A 22,294-nucleotide genomic window follows, 5' to 3' on the forward strand; every position below is an offset into this window, starting at 1 on the left:
AAGCCGGGCAGCAACTCCACCTCGCTGCCGAGATATCATCTACTACCTAGGTAATATTCTCTGCTGTATCCCTACTGTGACTTACGTCTGATCTGTTTTGCAGCCGTTTTTCCTGTGGTGCACTCTGCTGGGTTGGAGTGTAGTGAGAGAAGCGACATCTTTGCCTCTCACTCCATCCAGATAAGTGGTAACAGGAGCCGCTCGTGTGTTCCTACTTCAGAGGTGGAGGTGCTCCCTCCCGGAGGAACTGTATCTGTGTGTGAGGATTTACTGGGTGTGTATCCACACACCCACCATTAACTGTTTCTGCTTCCTGCCAGCAGTACCAGGTCTGACAGCTGGAGACGGTGGCCACCTGGAGATTCAGGGCTTGTCGGCTCCGGTGTTCTTCAGATCCATTGGCGGTGGAAGCCGTGTGGGAACCGGCTCTTCTCTGGACGGACGTCTTCTATCCTTGAGCCTGTCCACACGTCACTTTTCGTATAATTGACTATCATTCTCAAACTGCATTTGTCTGTATTCCGTTGTGCACAATTTGCAACATTAAATTGCTATATTTTGGCTTATCCATTGTCCATTCATTTACGCCCCCCTGTTGTGGGTCCGTGTCACTACACTTTCCCAACAGGATATCTCGGCCAACGTCATGGATCCCGAGGGGCGTCAACCATCGGATGAACCACCAATGGAAACGCTAGGTGCACAGGTGCCAGCAGGAGGCGTGTTAGGTGAGCTGCAGCAAATCTTAACCGCCTTCACTGCTCGGTTGGACTTGGTAACCGAGCAGAACGTCCTACTCAATCGGAGGATGGAGGCTCTCACCGCTCGGGTGGAAGCGCACACACAGGGCGCTGCTGCAGCGCCTCCTTCTGCTGACCGAGTGCCAAATACAGACATTCCAGTGGTCGTTTAACGACACCCCCCCCCCCCCCCGAAGCATACATAAGCCCTCCGGAGCCGTACGGGGATTGTGTCGAGATGTGTGCAGACTTCTTAATGCAGTGTTCGCTCGTCTTTTCACAGCGTCCCGTCATGTACGCGTCAGATGCAAGCCGGGTGGCTTATGTAATAAATCTGCTTTGAGGAGAGGCACGCGCCTGGGCTACGGCGCTCTGGGAGCAGAATTCATGGCTCCTAACAACATATGCTGGGTTTGTGCGGGAGCTCAAGCAAGTGTTTGATCACCCCAATAGAGGCAAGACTGCTTCGAATGTGCTGCTGTCAATGAGACAGGGGCGTCGGAGTGCAGCCGAGTATGCAGTCGACTTCCGCATCGCAGCAGCGAAGTCCGGCCGGAATACTGTTGCACTCCGCGCTGCCTTCGCAAACGGACTGTCTCCGGTCCTGAAGGAGCATCTGCTGGCTAAGGACGAACCGCGGGATTTTAACGGGCTTATCGACCTGGTCATACGGTTAGACAACCGACTAGAAGAACATCGTCGGGAGCAGGGCGAAGGGCGTGGCTGGACACAAGCAGTCCCTCTTCCTTCCAGGTCTGAAAGGGTGCCGCCGTCCTCATGCTCCACAGCCAGAGAGCTCCGTGTGGCAACAGCTCCCCCTGCTGACGAAGCTATGGACACGAGCAGGGCCAAAGTCAAATCAGAAGACAGACAACGGAGGCTGGCCCACGGGGAGTGTTTTTTCTGTGGCTCGAGTGAGCACATACAGAGGAATTGCCCCAAGCGGTTAAACTACAACGCCCGCCCTTAGAGACTGGGCTAAGGGTGGGTCATAACACTCACGTGGGGAAACCCCATAAATCCGCACGCATCCCAGTCACGATCCTGAGTGGGGATCTAACCCTTCACGCCCCAGCACTGGTGGACACGGGGTTGGAAGAGAATCTGCTGGATAGCAGATGGGCAAAGGAAGTTGGGCTCCCTCTAGTCGCCCTACCTTCACCATTGAAGGTAAGGGCACTAGATGGCACCCTTCTCCCATTAATCACACACCAGACACAGCCTATCACATTGGTTGTGTCTGGGAATCACAGGGAGGAGATTGTGTTTTATGTAACACCTTCTACGTCCCGAGTGATTTTGGGATTTCCATGGATGGTAAAGCACAATCCCCGGATAGATTGGCCGTCTGGGGGTGTGACGCAGTAGAGCGAAACCTGCCACCGGGAATGTTTAGGATCCTCGGTTCCACCCGGTGTGACAGCTAATGAGGAGGTCAAAGTTCCCCCCAATCTGACGGCGGTGCCTGAGGAGTACCACGATCTTGCTGACGTCTTCAGCAAAGATCTGGCACTCACTCTCCCCCCGCACCGGCCATACGATTGCACCATTGATTTGATCCCGGGCGCTGAGTACCCGTCCAGCAGGCTGTACAACCTCTCACGTCCAGAACGCGAATCAATGGAGACCTACATCTGGGACTAGTTAGCTGCCGGGTTGATCCGGAACTCCACCTCCCTGATGGGTGCAGGTTTCTTTTTTGTGGGCAAGAAAGACGGCGGACTCCGTCCATGCATCGATTACAGAGGGCTGAACGAAATTACGGTTCGCAACCGATACCCGTTACCTCTGTTGGATTCGGTGTTCACGCCCTTGCATGGAGCCCAAATATTCATTAAATTGGATCTTAGGAATGCGTACCACCTGGTTCGGATCCGGAAGGGAGACAAGTGGAAGACGGCATTTAACACCCCCTTAGGTCACTTTGAGTACCTGGTCATGCCGTTCGGCCTCACCAATGCGCCCGCGACGTTCCAAGCTTTGGTTAATGACGTCTTGCGGGACTTCCTGCATCGGTTTGTCTTCGTATATCTAGACGATATACTCATCTTCTCCCCGGATCCTGAGACCCATGTCCAGCATGTACGTCAGGTCCTGCAGCGGTTGCTGGAGAACCGGCTGTTTGTAAAGTGCGAGAAGTGCGAGTTCCACCGCACTTCTTTTTCCTTCCTGGGGTTCATAATCTCCTCCAACTCCGTCGCCCCTGATCCGGCAAAGGTTGCGGCGGTGAGAGACTGGCCCCAACCAACAAGCCATAGGAAGCTGCAACAGTTCCTCGGCTTTGCAACTTTCTACAGGAGGTTCATTAAGGATTACAGTCAGGTGGTTAGTCAGCCCTGACCTCCTCCAAAGTCCCCTTCACCTGGTCGGATCGGTACGAAGCCGCGTTTAGGGAGTTGAAACGCCGGTTCTCTACTGAGCCAGTTCTGGTGCAGCCCGATCCTAACCACCAGTTTATAGTTGAAGTGGATGCCTCTGACTCAGGGATTGGAGCCATGCTGTCCCAGAGCAGGGAGTCTGATAAGGTCCTCCACCCCTGTGCCTATTTTTCCCGCAGGTTGACCCCGGCTGAGCGAAACCATGACGTGGGCAATCGAGAACTCCTTGCGGTGAAAGAGGCTCTTGAGGAGTGGAGACACCTGTTGGAGGGAGCTGCGGTTCCATTCGCCATTTTCACGGACCATCGGAACCTGGAGTACATCCGGACCGCCAAGCGGCTGAACCCCAGGCAAGCCAGCTGGTCATTGTTCTTCGGGCGTTTTGACTTCCAAATCACCTACCGCCCAGGGACCAAGAACCAAAGATCTGACGCCTTGTCCCGGGTTCACGAAGAGGAGGTCAAAACCGAGCTGTCAGATCCCACGGAAACCATCATCCCCGAGTCCACTGTCGTGGCCACCCTCACCTGGGACGTGGAGAAGACCATCCGGGAGGCCCTGGCACGGAACCCAGACCCGGGAACTGGCCCAAAGGACAAGTTATACGTCCCACCAGAGGCCAGAGCTGCGGTCTTGGACGTCTGTCACGGTTCCAAGCTCTCCTGTCACCCAGGGGTCCGAAGAACCATGGCAGTGGTCCGACAGCGCTTCTGGTGGGTGTCTATGGAAGCCGACGTCCGGGAGTATGTCCAGGCCTGCACCACCTGCGCCAGGGGAAAAGCCGACCACCAACGGGCACAGGAACTCCTCCAGCCATTACCTGTGCCTCACCGCCCCTGGTCCCACATCGGCCTGGACTTTGTCACGGGCCTCCCGCCGTCCCAGGGCATGACCACCATCTTCACGATAGTGGTCCGGTTCTCCAAGGCGGCCCACTTCGTGGTCCTCCCGAAGCTCCCGACGGCCCAGGAGACAGCAGACCTCCTGGTCCACCATGTCGTACGTCTGCATGGGATTCCATCTGACGTTGTCACCGACTGTGGTCCCCAGTTCTCCTCGCAAGTCTGGAGGAGTTTCTGTAGGGAACTGGGGGCCACCGTAAGCCTCTCGTCCTGGTACCATCCCCAGACGAACGGACAGGCAGAGCGGGTCAACCAGGAGTTGGAGCAGGCTCTCCGCTGCGTGACCTCCGCATACCCGACGGCCTGGAGCAACCATCTGGCCTGGATCGAGTACGCTCACAATAGCCAAATTTCATCTGCCACCGGCCTCTCCCCATTTGAGGTATGTTTGGGGTACCAGCCCCCATTGTTTCCGCTCGTGGAGGGAGAGGTCGGGGTGCCCTCGGTCCAGGCCCACCTCAGGAGGTGCTGTCGGGTGTGGCGTACTGCCCGCTCTGCCCTGCTAAAAGCCCGGATGAGGGCCAAGGCCCATGCAGACCGCCAGCGTTCCCCGGCCCCTGTATACCAGCCCGGGCAGGAGGTTTGGCTATCCTCCAAAGACATCCCACTGCAAGTGGAATCCTGCAAACTCCAGGACAGATTTATTGGACCGCTTCCCATCCTCAAAGTCCTCAGTCCGGCCGCAGTGAAGCTGAAACTACCAGCTTCACTGCAGATCCATCCTGTCTTTCATGTGTCATGGATCAAGCCCTACCACACTTCACCACTCTGCACCCCCGGACCGGCGCCGCCTCCTGCCCGGATCATCGACGGAGAGCCGGCATGGACAGTACGCCGGCTCCTGGACGTCCGTTGGAAGGGCCGGGGGTTCCAGTACTTGGTGGACTGGGAGGGGTATGGACCTGAGGAACGCTCCTGGGTGAAGAGGAGCTTCATCCTGGACCCGGCCCTCCCGGCCGACTTCTACACCTGACACCCCGACAAGACTGGTCGGGCGCCAGGAGGCGCCCGTTGAGGGGGGGGTCCTGTTGTGTGGGCCGCTGAAGAGGAGGTACTGCTGGCCCACCACCAGAGGGCGCCCTGCCTGAAGTGCGGGCTTCAGGCACGAGAGGGCGTCGGAGCAACCGGGAGTGACAGCTGTCACCCATCAACAGCACAAGCTGTCACTCATCATCACCACATCACCATAAAAGCCGGGCAGCAACTCCACCTCGCTGCCGAGATATCATCTACTACCTAGGTAATATTCTCTGCTGTATCCCTACTGTGACTTACGTCTGATCTGTTTTGCAGCCGTTTTTCCTGTGGTGCACTCTGCTGGGTTGGTGTGTAGTGAGAGAAGCGACATCTTCGCCTCTCACTCCATCCAGATAAGTGGTAACAGGAGCTGCTCATGTGTTCCTACTTCGGAGGTGGAGGTGCTCCCTCCCGGAGGAACTGTATCTATGTGTGAGGATTTACTGGGTGTGTATCCACACACCAACCATTAACTGTCTCTGCTTCCTGCCAGCAGTACCAGGTCTGACAGCTGGAGACGGTGGCCACCTGGAGATTCAGGGCTTGTCGGCTCCGGTGTTCTTCAGATCCGTTGGCGGTGGAAGCCGTGTGGGAACTGGCTCTTCTCTGGACGGACGTCTTCTATCCTCGAGCCTGCCCACACGTCACTTTTCAAACTGCATTTGTCTGTATTTTGTTTGTATTTTGTCTGGGGTTTTTCTGTAATTATTGTATGGCTTTGCCTTGCAATATGAAGCGCCTTGGGGCAACTGTTTGTTGTGATTTGGCGCTATATAAATGAAATTGATTTGATTTTGATTTGTATTCCGTTGTGCACAATTTGCAACATTAAATTGTTATATTTTGGCTTATCAATTGTCCGTTCATTTACGCCCCCCTGTTGTGGGTCCGTGTCACTACACTTTCCCAACAGAATACAATGATTTTCAAATCCTCTTCACCCTATATTCAATGGAATACACCACAAAGACAAGATATTTAATGTTCAAACTGATAAACTTTATTGTTTTTGTGTAAATATTTGCTCATTTTGAAATGGATGCTGCAACACATTTCAAAAAAGCTGGGACAGTGGTATGTTTACCACTGTGTTACATCACCTTTCTAACAACACTCAATAAGCATTTGGGAACTGAGGACACTAATTGTTGAAGCTTTGTAGGTGGAATTCTTTACCATTCTTGCTTGATGTACGACTTCACTCCGGGGACTCCGTTGTCGTATTTTGCGCTCCATAATGCACCACACAGTTTCAATGGGCGACAGGTCTGGACTGCAGCCAGGCCAGTCTAGTACCTGCACTCTTTTACTACAAAGCCACGCTGTTGGAACACGTGCAGAATGTGGCTTGGCATTGTCTTGCTGAAATAAGCAGGGACGTCCCTGAAAAAGACGTTGCTTGGATGGCAGCATGTGTTGCTCCAAAACCTGGATGTACCTTTCAGCATTGATGGTGCCATCACAGATGTGTAAGTTGTCCATGCCATGGGCACTAAGACACCCCCATACCATCACAGATGCTGGCTTTTGAACTTTGTGCTGGTAACAATCTGGATGGTCTTTTTCCTCTTTTGTCCAGAGGACACGACGTCCATGATTTCCAAAAACAATTTGAAATGTGGACTCATCAGACCACAGCACACTTTTCCACTTTGTGTCTGTCCATTTCAAATGAGCTCGGGCCCAGAGAAGGCAGCGGTGTTTCTGGATGTTGTTGATGTTTGGCTTTCACTTTGCATGGTAGAGTTTTAACTTGCACTTGTAGATGTAGCGACGAACTGTGTTAACTTAAAGTGCCAGACCTGCATCAGATCCCAGCCTGACCCAGCCCAGGAGCAAACAGTGGTGAAGATCAGAAAAAAAACTCCCTCACCTCAAGTGGTTATAGACAAGTGGTTAGTGCGTTTGGTTTCAGTGTGGAAGGTTCCCAGTCCAATCCCCACCCCTGCCCATTTTTCCATATAATGTGGAGTTGCATCAGGAAGAGCATCCGGTGTAAAACTTGTGCCAAATCAACATACTGTGGTGACTCTGAGTTAAAACATACAGTTAAAACATGACTTACTTGACAGGAAGAAATCTCAAGCAGACCAGACTGAGTGACCATCTGCTGCGGCTACACTCACAAATAAATCCAGACAAGACTGACACACCATACAGGCTGTCAGGATTTGGGTTTTGTCTGGGTTTATTTTCATGGTTTGGTTAGGTTAGGTTGCTTTTCTTTGTGGTCTTTCTCTTGTATTCAGTCTCTGCCTTTCTTGTCTGTCTCCTCTTACTCTTGGTGGTGGGCGTCTCCCCTTCTCTGGCCACTCCCCCTTTCTGGTGCATTCCACGCACATCTGCTTCCTATTTGCACCTCATCACTTGGGTGTACTATAGCTCCCCAGTTAACCTTGTCCTTCGCCAGATTGATGCGCCTTATGCTTTGTCTCGAGCGCTGTATTGTTTTCTGTTCCTGCTAGCCTCTTGTGTATTTGTGACCACCTGCTTGTTTCCTTGACCACGCCTTAGCCTGATGCTCTTTGTACTGCTGCTTATTTTGGACTGCCTACTGTGTACCGGACCCCATTTGCTTCTACAGTAAACCGTTTTTAACTCCAGAGCCCAGTGTCTGAATGCTGCATTTGCATCCTGCCTAACCCGTCTACCAGACCTGTCACAGGCAGGGACACGTTGGAACCAAATCCAACCGAGTAAGGCCTCATAAAAAAACATTAATCATCCCCGCCCGCATGCCAAAATTGGCCGCATCAATTTTTTTATTTTGGCGAATTTCATTGATGCGGTACAGCTGGTGTAAGAACCAGGATGTCCACTAGGCGGTGAGTGTGCTTTGGCCAAAGACAGCCGAAGTTTCCCGAGCCGGCCCCGGAACTTGCAGCTTGTTATTGACAACCACACAGTCAGTGGCTCCGCCTCACTCACACACAGTATGATGTTTATCACGCAACTAGTGTGCGGCACACTGAATGTATTCAACTTGGACAAGGGGACTTCCTGTCCACATGCAGCACAGATATTCCTGTACACAATCCCAGCCCCTTGGTTATGCTTTTCATTATTCTGTTCTCGCTATCTGGGTATCATCTGGTACCAGGTGTGACTGGAGGGCGGATGTGTTGATGGCCTGGAGACATCTTCTTAGGATCTGTTTTACTCTGGAGAAATGTACTTGTATCCAATGTTCTTGCCGTCTCCACATGGATTTGGACCAAATTACAAAAATTGTCACTGTCCAAATACTTACAAACTCAACCCTAAGTGTCCATGCCACCATTTTTTTTAAAATTGTTTCTCTGAACATGGTCTATTTTGAAAATACACTTTTTGTGTGACTTTCTGTCAATATCCAGACCAACCCTCAAAATATCATCAACCCATCATCTTGAAAACATGTCCAGGCTCTGCTCCTTTACCCCAGTCCACTCCAGGATTTCATAGAAGACTTGTGAAGGTTATTTAATGAGATTAAAGCTCACCTAAAATGGCCACCACCTCATCATCCTGGATCACCTCCAGAGAACCAGACACCACAAAGCACAGGCTGTCCACACTCTCTCCAGCATGGTAGATGAGGTCTCCTGGAGCGCTGTGGATGGTCTGGAATTCCATGGCCAGAGCACGTAAACAGCCGTCACTGGCCAGCCGGAACGCCGGGTGCTCCTTAAACACCTTCCTGTTCAGATGGACACAAATATCTGCCCGCATGTCCTTTGGACAAATCTGCAGTACCTGCAGACACAACATGAATGAAAGCTCAGGCCAAATAATTGTACTAAAAACCCATCTATGATACAGGAAGTGGGACGGAGGCTTTACTTTGTCCGTGTCGATGCCTCTGGACATGGACCAGGTGGACACGATGTAGTCCATCACCCGCTCGCTCAGGCCTTTGGGGACCTGGTAGAGTTTGAGGAAGTCTCGCACACTATTGAGCATCTCGTGGTAGCGGTTGGTGTTGGCGTACATCTGCTGGAAGATGGTGGTGACGTTACCAAAAATGGTGGCGTACAGCAGCGCTGCAACCAAAGGAAAGTAATTTAGGATCCAGATTCCACCCAAAGCAGAATCTAGAAAACATTCCAGAAAAACAAACAGTAAAATAAAATAAGAAAAACAAAGAGTCAAACATGTCCACAAACTGAATGTTTCTGCTCATGAATTGTAGGATGTTTGAGGTTTGATCCAGATAAATGGGGCTGTGACCCCAGATGTGGAACAGCTGGAGTCTATTTGTTCTAACACTGTTTAATGTCGTTTAAAACCAGGAGCTCCAACCTGCTCCCTGTATAAAAAAAGAGAATGAGCCAGGTGAAAGTGAAATAATTTAACCTTTTAAATATTATATGGGTCATTTTTCTTCTTTTCTGTCAAATAACTTCTAATGGAGCACCATTTACTTTTGGTCATATTATTATTATTATTATCCTTTTTTTAAATAACCGCCTTTACAGAAATAAACCTTTACATTTTGTCACTGACTGGGTCAGATTTGAGCTTGTCCACTCACTGGGCTGTTTATTGGTGTTAGTCTTACTTTATTTTTCTCCAGAAACTTCATCCAGGAGTTGAATGCTCTGGAATTAAATGGACCAGTTATTTCCATCTCAGATCCTGATGCCAGCGTCCGCAGTACGACACTCACTGGATGCAGGACGCTGGTTGTCATAGCAACCGCCGCTCCTCAGCCCCGAGCTGCAGAGACGACAGGAGCCTGACTGTACACACGGTTGCTCAAATTGCCAGCGTTACTGACTTTAAAAACTCAGAAATGTTGTTTTCACCTGGTAAGTTTCTAGGTGACACTTAACTAATTTCTCCCCAGTTTCGGGGTTGATGAGATGTGAAATTGAGGAGATCTGTCCATAAATGCTGAAGGCTCTGGATGTGGAGGGACCATCTTGGATGAGACGTCTCTTCAACATTGCGTTGAGGTCTGGGACAGTGCCTAAAGAGTGGCAAACTGGGGTGGTGGTCCCAATATTTAAAAAGGGGACCAGAGAGTGTGTGCCAACTACAGGGGCATCACACTACTCAGCCTCCATGGTAAAGTCTACTCCAGGGTGCTGGAAAGGAGGGTTCAGCTGATAGTCGAACCTCTGATTGAAGAAGCTCTTCACTCTCACAACGATCCTGGAGGGTGCCTGGGAGTATGCCCATCCAGTCTACATCCCAGATAAGCGGTTGAAGATGAGATGAAATGCTACTCCACCCTGGATGATTTAAGCGAACCATAAGTTTTTAAAGTTTTAGTTTTTATTTTTAAGAAACTGTTTATCAGGTGAAAATAACATTTCTGTGTTTCTAAAGTCAGTAACGCTGGCATTTGAGCAACCGTGTGTACTGCAGTGTGTCCATGTGTCTGTCTGTGTGTCCGTCTGTCTGTCCATGTCTCTGTCTGCCTGTCTATCCGCATATATGTCCGTCTCTCTGTGTCTGTCTGTGTGTCCGCCTGTCTGTCCGTGTCTGTCTGTGTGTCCATCTGTCTGTTTGTGTCTCTGTGTGTCTGTCTGTTTATCCGCATGTTTGTCCATGTCTCCGTGTGTCTGTCTGTTTGTCCGCATGTCTGTCTGTCTCTCTGTCCGTTTGTGTCTCTGTGTGTCTGCATGTCTATTAGACCCCATTCCTATCAGGCTGCTCAAGGAAGCCCTACCATTATTTAATGCTTCGATCTTAAATATGATCAATCTATCTTTATTAGTTGGCTATGTACCACAGGCTTTTAATGTGGCAGTAATTAAACCATTACTTAAAAAGCCATCACTTGACCCAGCTATCTTAGCTAATTATAGGCCAATCTCCAACCTTCCTTTTCTCTCAAAAATTCTTGAAAGGGTAGTTGTAAAACAGCTAACTGATCATCTGCAGAGGAATGGTCTATTTGAAGAGTTTCAGTCAGGTTTTAGAATTCATCATAGTACATAAACAGCTTTAGTGAAGGTTACAAATGATCTTCTTATGGCCTCAGACAGTGGACTCATCTCTGTGCTTGTTCTGTTGGACCTCAGTGCTGCTTTTGATACTGTTGACCATAAACTTTTATTACAGAGATTAGAGCATGCCATAGGTATTAAAGGCACTGCGCTGCGGTGGTTTGAATCATATTTATCTAATAGATTACAATTTGTTCATGTAAATGGGGAATCTTCTTCACAGACTAAGGTTAATTATGGAGTTCCACAAGGTTCTGTGCTAGGACCAATTTTATTCACTTTATGCATGCTTCCCTTAGGCAGTATTATTAGACAGCATTGCTTAAATTTTCATTGTTATGCAGATGATACCCAGCTTTATCTATCCATGAAGCCAGAGGACACACACCAATTAGTTAAACTGCAGGATTGTCTTTCAGACATAAAGACATGGATGACCTCTAATTTCCTGCTTTTAAATTCAGATAAAACTGAAGTTATTGTACTTGGCCCCACAAATCTTAGAAACATGGTGTCTAACCAGATCCTTACTCTGGATGGCATTACCCTGACCTCTAGTAATACTGTGAAAAATCTTGGAGTCATTTTTGATCAGGATATGTCCTTCAATGCGCATATTAAGCAAATATGTGTTGTGTGGGCCGCTGAAGAGGAGGTACTGCTGGCCCACCACCACCAGATGGTGCCCTGCTTGAAGTGCGGGCTTCAAGCACGAGAGGGCGTCATAGCAACCGGGAGTGACAGCTGTCACTCGTCATCAGCACCAGCTGTCACTCATCCACATCACCACCACCATCAAGGCCGGACTGCAACTTCACCTCCCCGCCGAGAAATCAGCTACCTTGGAGGTAATTTCTCTGCTGACTTAAAACTGAATAATAGTCTGAACTCTTTTGCAGCCGTTTTCCTGTGGTGTTTGCCTTATCTGTGGGATTGGAGTTTGGTGTGATCAGCGACGGCTTCGCTTCACACCCCAACCAGATAAGTGGTTAAACAGGAGCTGCACGAGTGTGTGATTGGAGGTGGAGGTGCTCCCTCCCAAAAGAACACAGACTGTGGGATTACTGAGTGTGCGTACTCACACTCACCTGTGCTGTTTTTGTTCTCTGCCAGCAGTGCCAGGTCTGACAGCTGGAGACGGTGGCCAACTGGGGACTCAGGACTTGGCGGCTCCGGTGTTCTTCAGATCCGTTGGCGGTGAGGGCCGTGTGGGATCCGGCTCGGTTCTGGACGGGCGTCTCCTATCCTCAAGCCTGCCCACACGTCACCCAACGTGTAGTTGGGTGACGTGTGTTCCAAACTTGTTGTTGTCTGTATTCCATTGTGCACAATTTACAACATTTAAACTGTTACTGTTTGGCTTATCCATTGCCCGTTCATTTACGCCCCCTGTTGTGGGTCCGTGTACCTACACTTTCACAACAGGATTTCTCGGCCAGTGTCATGGATCCCGAGGGGCGTCAACCATCGCTTGAACAGCCAATGGAAGAGCGAGGTGCACAGGTGCCAGCAGGAGGCGTGTTAGGTGAGCTGCAGCACATCTTAACCGCTTTTACTGCTCGGTTGGACTTAGTTACCAAGCAGAGCATTGTTCTCAATCGAAGGATGGAGGCTCTCACCGCCCAGGTGGAAGCACATGCCCAGGGCGCTGCTGCAGCACCTCCTCCTGCTGACCGAATGCCAGAAACAGACATTCCACTGGTCGTTCAAAGAACCCCCCACCTTCCCCTGAAGCATACATTAGCCCTCCGGAGCCGTACGGAGGCTGTGTGGAGACATGTGCGAACTTTTTGATGCAGTGCTCACTCGTCTTTTCACAGCGTCCCGTCATGTATGCGTCAGACACTAGCCGGGTGGCTTACGTTATAAATTTGCGTTGAGGAGAGGCATGCGCCTGGGCTATGGCGCTCTGGGAGCAGAATTCACGGCTCCTAACGACATATACTGGGTTTGTGAGGGAGTTCCGACAGGTGTTCGGCCACCCTCATAGAGGCGAGACCGCTTCAAGTGTGCTGCTGTCGATAAGACAGGGGTGTCGGAGCGCAGCGAAGTATGCAGTCGACTTCCGCATTGCGGCAGCGAGAGCCGGCTGGAACGCTGTTGCGCTCCGCGCCGCCTTTGTAAACGGACTGTCCCTGGTCCTTAAGGAGCACCTGGTGGCGAAGGACGAGCCGCGGGATTTAGACGGGCTTATCAACCTGGTTATACGGTTAGACAACCGATTAACAGAACACCGACGGGAGCGAGACGAAGGGTGTGGTCAGGCACAAGCCATCCCTCTTCCTCTCGGGTCCGAAAGGGAGCCGACTTCCCCACGCTCCACAGCCAGGGCACTCCACGTGACGACAGCTCCCCCTGCTGATGTTGCAATGGAAATGAGCAGGGCCAAAAGGCGATCAGATCAGAGACAAAGGAGGCTGATCCGTGGGGAGTGTTTTCTCTGCAGCTCAACTGAGCACACACAGAAAAAATGCCCCAAACGGTCAATACAGCAGCACTCGTCCTTAGAGACTGGGCTCAGGGTGGGTCACAATACCCACGCGGGCAGACCCCGAAAATCTGCACGCATTCCAGTCACGATCCTGAGTGGGGATCTAACCCTTCATGCCCCAGCACTGGTGGACACGGGATCGGAAGGGAATCTGCTGGATAGCAGATGGGCAAAGGAGGTTAGGCTCCCTCTAGTGGCCTTACCATCACCATTGTCGGTGCGGGCACTAGATGGCACCCTTCTTCCACTAATCACACACCAGACACAGCCAGTGACATTGGTTGCGTCTGGAAATCACAGGGAGGAGATTATGTTTTATGTAACACCTTCTACCTCCCGAGTGATTTTGGGTTTTCCATGGATGTTAAAACACAATCCCCAGATTGATTTGGCCGTCTGGGGTTGTGGTTCAGTGGAGCGAAACCTGCCATCGGGAGTGTTTAGGATCCTCGGTTCCACCCGGTGTGACAGCTAATGAGGAGGTTTTAGTCCCCCCCAATCTGGCGGCGGTGCCAGCCGAGTACCATGATCTTGCTGACGTCTTCAGCAAGGATCTGGCACTCACGCTGCCCCCACACCGTCCGTACGATTGTGCCATTGATTTGATACCGGGCGCTGAGTACCCGTCCAGCAGGCTGTACAACCTCTCACGTCCGGAACGCGAATCAATGGAGACCTACATCCAGGACTCTTTAGCTGCCGGGTTGATCCAGAACTCCACCTCCCCGATGGGTGCTGGTTTCTTTTTTGTGGGCAAGAAGGACGGTGGACTCCGTCCATGCATTGATTACAGAGGGCTGAACGAGATCACGGTTCGCAACCAATACCCGTTACCTCTGTTGGATTCAGTGTTCACGCCCTTGCATGGAGCCCAAATTTTCACAAAATTGGATCTTAGGAATGCTTATCACCTGGTTTGGATCCGGGAGGGAGACGAGTGGAAGACGGCATTTAACACCCCGTTAGGTCACTTTGAGTACCTGGTCATGCCGTTCGGCCTCACCAATGCGCCCGCGACATTACAAGCATTGGTTAATGACGTCTTGCGGGACTTCCTGCATCGGTTTGTCTTCGTATATCTAGACGATATACTCATCTTTTCTCCGGATCCTGAGACCCATGTCAAGCATGAACGTCAGGTCCTGCAGCGGTTGTTGGAGAACCGGCTGTTTGTGAAGGGCAAGAAGTGCGAGTTCCACCGCACTTCTTTGTCCTTCCTGGGGTTCATAATCTCCTCCAACTCTGTCGCCCCTGATCCAGCCAAGGTTGCGGCGGTGAGAGATTGGCCCCAACCAACAAACCGTAGGAAACTGCAACAGTTCCTTGGTTTTGCAAATTTCTACCGGAGGTTCATCAAGGGCTACAGTCAGGTAGTTAGCCCCCTGACAGCCCTGACCTCCATAAAAGTCCCCTTCACCTGGTCGGATTGGTGCGAAGCCGCGTTTAGGGATTTGAAACGCTGGTTCTCGACTGCACCAGTTCTGGTGCAGCCCGATCCTAATCGCCAGTTTATAGTTGAAGTGGACGCCTCAGACTCAGAGATAGGAGCCGTGCTATCCCAGAGCGGGGAGTCCGACAAGGTTCTCCATCCATGTGCCTACTTTTCCCGCAGGTTGACCCCGGCTGAAAGGAACTATGACGTGGGCAATCGGGAACTTCTTGCGGTGAAGGAGGCTCTTGAGGAGTGGAGACACCTGTTGGAGGGAGCATCGGTACCATTTACGGTTTTCACGGACCATCGGAACCTGGAGTACATTCGGACCGCCAGGTGTCTGAACCCCAGGCAAGCCCGCTGGTCGCTGTTCTTCGGGTGTTTTGACTTTTGGATCACCTACCGCCCCGGGACGAAGAACCAACGATCTGACGCCCTATCCTGGGTGCACGAAGAGGAGGTCAAGACCGAGCTGTCAGACCCGACGGAAACCATCATCCCCGAGTCCACTGTCGTGGCCACCCTCACCTGGGACGTGGAGAAGACCGTCCGGGAGGCCCTGACACATCCTCACGATAGTGGACCGGTTCTCCAAGGCGGCCCACTTCGTGGCCCTCCCGAAGCTCCCGACGGCCCAGGAGACTGCAGACCTCCTGGTCCACCACGTCGTGCGTCTGCATGGGATTCCATCGGATATTGTCTCAGACCGTGGTCCTCAGTTCTCCTCTCAGGTCTGGAGGAGTTTCTGCAGGGAACTGGGGGCCACCGTGAGTCTTTTGTCCGGGTACCATCCTCAGACGAACGGACAGGCAGAGCGGGCGAACCAGGAATTGGAGCAGGCCCTCCGCTGCGTGACCTCCGCGCACCCGACGGCCTGGAGTAACCATCTGGTCTGGATCGAGTACGCTCATAATAGCCAAGTATTGTCTGCTACCGGTCTCTCCCCGTTTGAGGTGTGTTTGGGGTACCAGCCCCCATTGTTCCCGCTAGTGGAGGGAGAGGTCGGGGTGCCCTCGGTCCAGGCCCATCTGAGAAGGTGCCATCCGGTGTGGCGTACCACCCGTTCTGCCCTGCTCAAAGCCCGGACGAGGGCCAAGAACCATGCAGACCGCCGGCGTGCCCCGGCCCCTACATATCAGCCTGGGCAGGAGGTTTGGCTTTCCACAAAAGACATTCCCCTGCAAGTGGAATCCCAGAAGTTAAAGGACAGATACATTGGACCTTTCACCATACTCAAAATCCTCAGTCCAGCTGCAGTGAAGCTGAAGCTGCCAGCTTCGCTGCGGATCCACCCGGTTTTCCATGTGTCACGCATCAAACCTCACCACGTTTCACCCCTCTGTACCCCCGGACCGGCGCCGCCTCCTGCCCGGATCATCGACGGGGGGAGCCGGCTTGGACCGTGCGCCGGCTCCTGGACGTCCGTCGGAAGGGCCGGGGGTTCCAGTATTTGGTGGACTGGGAGGGGTATGGACCCGAAGAACGTTCCTGGGTGAAGAGGAGCTTCATCCTGGACCCGGCCCTCCTGGCCGACTTCTACCGGCAGCACACGGACAAGCCTGGCGCTTGTTGAGGGGGGGTCCTGTTGTGTGGGCCGCTGAAGAGGAGGTACTGCTGGCCCACCACCACCAGATGGTGCCCTGCTTGAAGTGCGGGCTTCAAGCACGAGAGGGCGTCATAGCAACCGGGAGTGACAGCTGTCACTCGTCATCAGCACCAGCTGTCACTCATCCACATCACCACCACCATAAAGGCCGGACTGCAACTCCACCTCCCCGCCGAGAAATCAGCTACCTTGGAGGTAATTTCTCTGCTGACTTAAAACTGAATAATAGTCTGAACTCTTTTGCAGCCGTTTTCCTGTGGTGTTTGTCTTATCTGTGGGATTGGAGTTTGGTGTGATCAGCGACGGCTTCGCTTCACACCCCAACCAGATAAGTGGTTAAACAGGAGCTGCACGAGTGTGTGATTGGAGGTGGAGGTGCTCCCTCCCAAAAGAACACAGACTGTGGGATTACTGAGTGTGCGTACTCACACTCACCTGTGCTGTTTTTGTTCTCTTCCAGCAGTGCCAGGTCTGACAGCTGGAGACAGTGGCCAACTGGGGACTCAGGACTTGGCGGCTCCGGTGTTCTTCAGATCTGTTGGCGGTGAGGGCCGTGTGGGCTCCGGCTCGGTTCTGGACGGGCGTCTCCTATCCTCAAGCCTGCCCACACGTCACCCAACGTGTAATTGACTGTAGTTCCAAACTTGTTGTTGTCTGTATTCCGTTGTGCACAATTTACAACATTAAATTGTTACTGTTTGGCTTATCCATTGCCCGTTCATTTACGCCCCCTGTTGTGGGTCTGTGTACCTACACTTTCACAACAATATGTAGGACTGCTTTTTTGCATTTGCACAATATCTCTAAAATTAGAAAGGTCTTGTCTCAGAGTGATGCTGAAAAACTAATTCATGCATTTATTTCCTCTAGGCTGGACTATTGTAATTCATTATTATCAGGTTGTCCTAAAAGTTCCCTGAAAAGCCTTCAGTTAATTCAAAATGCTGCAGCTAGAGTACTGACGGGGACTAGAAGGAGAGAGCATATCTCACCCATATTGGCCTCTCTTCATTGGCTCCCTTTTAATTCTAGAATAGAATTTAAAATTCTTCTTCTTACTTATAAGGTTTTGTATAATCAGGTCCCATCTTATCTTAGGGACCTCATAGTACAGGGGTGGGCATCGAGGGCCGAGACACTGCAGGTTTTCTATGTAACCATTCACCTTAGCAGGTGGGTTGCTGATGAGCTTCTCCTCTGAACATAAGCACCTGGTTGTCAAAGAAATCACCTGCTGAGACACCTGATCATTAATGAAATCACCTGCTGAGGTGACTGGTTGCACAGAAAACCTGCAGTGTCTCGGCCCTTTATGGCACATGATTGCCCACCCCTGTCATAGTACCATATCACCCCAATAGAGCGCTTCGCTCTCAGACTGCAGGCTTACTTGTAGTTCCTAGGGTTTGTAAGAGTAGAATGGGAGGCAGAGCCTTCAGCTTTCAGGCTCCTCTCCTGTGGAACCAGCTCCCAATTCAGATCAGGGAGACAGACACCCTCTCTACTTTTAAGATTAGGCTTAAAACTTTCCTTTTTGCTAAAGCTTATAGTTAGGGCTGGATCAGGTGACCCTGAACCATCCCTTAGTTAGGCTGCTATAGACTTAGACTGCTGGGGGGTTCCCATGATGCACTGAGTGTTTCTTTCTCTTTTTGCTCTGTATGCACCACTCTGCATTTAATCATTAGTGATCGATCTCTGCTCCCCTCCACAGCATGTCTTTTTCCTGGTTCTCTCCCTCAGCCCCAACCAGTCCCAGCAGAAGACTGCCCCTCCCTGAGCCTGGTTCTGCTGGAGGTTTCTTCCTGTTAAAAGTGAGTTTTTCCTTCCCACTGTCGCCAAGTGCTTGCTCACAGGGGGTCGTTTTGACCGTTGGGGTTTTTCTGTAATTATTGTATGGCTTTTGCCTTACAATATAAAGCGCCTTGGGGCAACTGTTTGTTGTGATTTGGCGCTATATAAATAAAATTGATTTGATTTGATGTCTGTCCGTCTATCTGTCTGCATATATGTCCGTCTCTCTGTGTCTGTCTGTGTGTCCGTCTGTCTGTTTGTATCTCTGTGTGTCTGCCTGTTTAAACGCATGTCTGTCCATGTCTCTGTCCGTCTGTATGTGTGTCCGTCTGTCTGTCCGTGTCTCTGTCTGTTTATCCACGTCTGTCATGTCTTTGTGTGTCTGTTTGTCCGCATGTCTGTCCACATCGCTGTGTGTCTGTCTGTTTGTCTGCATACGAGGTCTATTAGAAAAGTATTGTACCTTTTTATTTTTTTCAAAAACTATATGGATTTGATTCATATGTTTTTACATCAGCCAAGCTTGAACCTTCGTGCGCATGCGTGAGTTTTTCCACACGTCGGTTGTGTCATTCACCTGTGGGCAGGCTTTGAGTGAGCACTGCTCCACCCCTCTCGTCGTTGTTTCATTGCGAGGAAATGGCGGAATGATTTGTGCTTTTTTTTCCATCAGAATTTTTCAGAAACTGTTAGAGACAGGCAGCTGGAAACCATTCGAAAAATTTATCTGGCTTTCGGTGAAAATTTTACGGGCTTCACAGAGAATAAGGACTGTTACTACAGCTTTAAGGACGCCCCACAATGGCGCACGGCACGCCGCGCTCCGAGCCGCCATCGAGAGGCAGAAAACACCACATCATTTCTGAACGTATCGCTGTGTGGAGCTGGGACCATCGTGTGCAATTTCTCTGGTTATCACAAGAGCTGGACATCAGCCATTTTCCGGCAGATTTCACTTTTAACAAGAGATTTTGTCATGGAAAGCCGCGCGGAGGCTTCGCGCGTCACGACCGATTCGCTGTTCGAGCGAGACAAAGAACACCTCCGTTTCGGAGTGTTAGAGGACAAGTTGGGACATGCCTATCTCGGCTTTCAATGCTTACCAGCCCAGTGAGTATAAGAGAAATTGTGGAGAGCTGGGCATGTCCCAACTTGTCCCCTCCTCTGTGCGTGTCTGTTTGTCCGCATGTCTGTCCGTGTCTCTGTGTGTCTGTCTGTGTGTCCGTGTCTCTGTGTGTCTGTCTGTTCACTGCGTCACTGTCGATGTGTGCAGGAAACGTTATGACAGAAGCACCATTAGCTCGATGAGGACAACGTAAAGACATCAGTCTGGAGTCAGGACTCGAACACAGATCTGAGTCCTGACTCCATTCAGTCCAGACACCGAAGTGATTTTTACACTGAGTTTTTATATTCATGTGTCGCCGCTCACAGCAGCTTCTTTATATTTGAACAGGAAAATTTTTTTTCCCGTATTATCATTTATCATAACCTCAAAGCATTAACAAACATGATCCACAAGCTTCCAAACACTGGGGTCATGACCCCTCAATGGTCACCTGCTTTCAAACAGGGTCACTGTCACATTTTGACCCTCAGCGGGGCTTTGATTCTATTTTTCCTCCTTTCTTTTCATCACCATCTGCTCCTGCTTTATTAGTTGGTTATTTTTATCATGTGTTTATTCTATGTTCCATTTTTGCTTTCCCACTTTGTTTCTTTTATACTTTGGCCATGAGTTCAGTTCCGTTGTAGTTTTCTTCAGCAGGTTTGTGTTTGCATTATTGATCATTAGTTTATCACTGGTTTATTTTCTCATTTGTGTTATCAGTTATGCGGTCGTGTTGGATTTTGTTTCCTGTTATCGTGTAGTCACTGTTTTTCTATTGTTTGTTTAACCACTTGTTTCCTAGTCAGTTCCGGTGTAGTTTTGCTTTAGTGTTTGTTTCTCATTTATTCTGGTTAGTTCTCATGTCCATGCCTGATCCTAAGTTCCTGTTCATAGTAGTATTATATTCTGTTTAGCTCAGTTCATAGTTCTCTGTATTTCCTCACACCCGTCTGATTATGTTCTCACTTCACATCACTGCACCTGCCTCATGTCTTTGTTGCTCACCTTGTTCTGTCTGCTTTGTGTTTCGATTCACTCACACTCCCTGCACCTGCCCTTGTATCTTTGTTCCTTACATCACTCCCTTCCTCCCTATCTTGCAGTGTTTAATCTTTGTCCACTAGCCCCGCCCCTTTCTAGATTGCTCTACACATTCACCTCATTAACACCACCTGTTCCTCGTTTCACACCGATTAGTCCACCAGTATTTAAACCCTCACAGTCTCACAGTTCCTCGCCAGATTGTTGTCTTTTGTACACTTTCCAGCACCCGTTCACAGTCCTGATTTTTGTCTTGCCGTGTTCTGATTCCTGCTCTGTTCTCCTCGACCGTGCCTCTTGCCTCTTCCCGGATGTCTGTGTTTGCTCGGGCCACTGAACCCTGCTGGTCCACGACTGCGTATCTGTCGGACCCTGTTTGTACCGCTGCTTCGCTGACTGATCACATGTGCACCGTACCTGAGCCTGGAATAAAGACCATGATTTCTCTCACACCCAAGCCTTTGCTGGGATTCTACTTCGCGGGTCCAGCTGCCTCTGATGCCGGGCCTCCGCCCAGCTTGACAGTCACTAGAAATGAGCTAAAATGATATGTTTTGTAAAGTTAATGTAATAATTTTATATGTTCTGTGTCAAAGAGTTTGTGTATTTCAGTGTTCAGACGGTAGATCTGGAAGTGACAGATGACGAGGAGATAAAATATTAAACTCTTCATCCTTTCAGCTGGCGGAGGAAAAGCTTTTAGCTGAAGACGGGACGCGTCTCTAAAACCACACACTCCATAACATCCACACAGTTTGGACAAAAGTCTGAAGGACGTTTGGGGACGGCACGAGGACCAAACGCCTCTAACGAGTCCTCCACTGAAGAAAAAAAAATCTCTACAAATCATTTCAAACATTTAATGCAGTAAAGTTCTGTTACATTATTCCATCTTTGATCTGGAATTAGAATAACTTTATACCATGAAAGGTTTTGCTTGTAAAACTATTTTATGCTAATATTTCATCATTATTAAAGTACAAAACTGCAAAGTAATTTGATGAAATAACATTTCAATTTAGGTAAAAACCTCAGAATCATTACAGGATATGAGAAAATAAACATTTCTTTAATATACTGCTCAAAAAATAAATAAATAAATAAATAAATAAAAGCAGCACTTTTTAATCAGAATATAACATCAAGTCAGTTTAACGTCTGGGGTATTGATCAGGTCAGTTATCAGTTTCAGCTGCTCTGGTTCTTTTTTCAAACATAGAATCGTCCTCTCATCCTTCTGTCCAGGATGAACTCCGCCCCTCAGTGTGTGACTGCTGGGACAGGCTCCACCTCCACAACCTGACAAAGGTTATCAGAGAACAGCCCGGGAACTCAGCGTGAACCACACAACTGCTAGAGAGTACCTCAGCTCCACAGAGTACCTGCAATGTGTTTTACTGTGGCCCAGGTTTACTGCAGGATTACACCGAGGTCGAGGATTTAGGGGTCACGTCTCATGTATTAGGGTGTCACAGTCAGCTGTGGATGTGAGTTTCAGGTCAGGTCGTGTCGTGTCGTGGGACAGGGCGTGTGCCCGACGCGCAACCCCATGGAACCAAAGAGGTCACAGGTGACGCTGCCTCGTAACGCAGTCTGCACGCTTCAGCTGGTCTGAGTAACCGCTCAGGACCGCAATCAGGGAGAAGGTGACCTGGAGGTCACAGCAACAAGTCTGTGACCAGAGGATCTGCGGTTTGATTCCCTGTCAGGTGGGTAACTCACTAAGGTGCCTTTGAGCAAGGTCCTTCCTGTATTTTCTGGAGGTTAATTTGCAGGTTTGCATTTTAACGGTTTGGGAGGTCCTGTGACTTCTATACTGAAATATCACATGTTCATTATTAATATT

At 50.2% G+C, this 22,294-nt stretch overlaps 1 protein-coding gene across 1 annotated transcript in view; it reads right to left on the reverse strand.

The window, feature by feature from the left end:
• kcnh1b (potassium voltage-gated channel, subfamily H (eag-related), member 1b) overlaps positions 1-22,294 on the reverse strand; it is a 64,287-nt gene that overhangs the window by 12,223 nt on the left and 29,770 nt on the right. Inside the window, exons 8-9 of the mRNA XM_034189260.1 lie at positions 8,860-9,059; positions 8,520-8,772 (exon numbers count right to left, since the gene is read on the reverse strand). Coding sequence (XP_034045151.1) covers positions 8,520-8,772; positions 8,860-9,059 — 453 coding nt within the window. The remainder of the gene's footprint in view (positions 1-8,519; positions 8,773-8,859; positions 9,060-22,294) is intronic.

The sequence above is a fragment of the Thalassophryne amazonica genome, chromosome 15 (genome assembly GCF_902500255.1).
Source record: "Thalassophryne amazonica chromosome 15, fThaAma1.1, whole genome shotgun sequence".
Lineage (NCBI taxonomy): Eukaryota > Metazoa > Chordata > Actinopteri > Batrachoidiformes > Batrachoididae > Thalassophryne > Thalassophryne amazonica.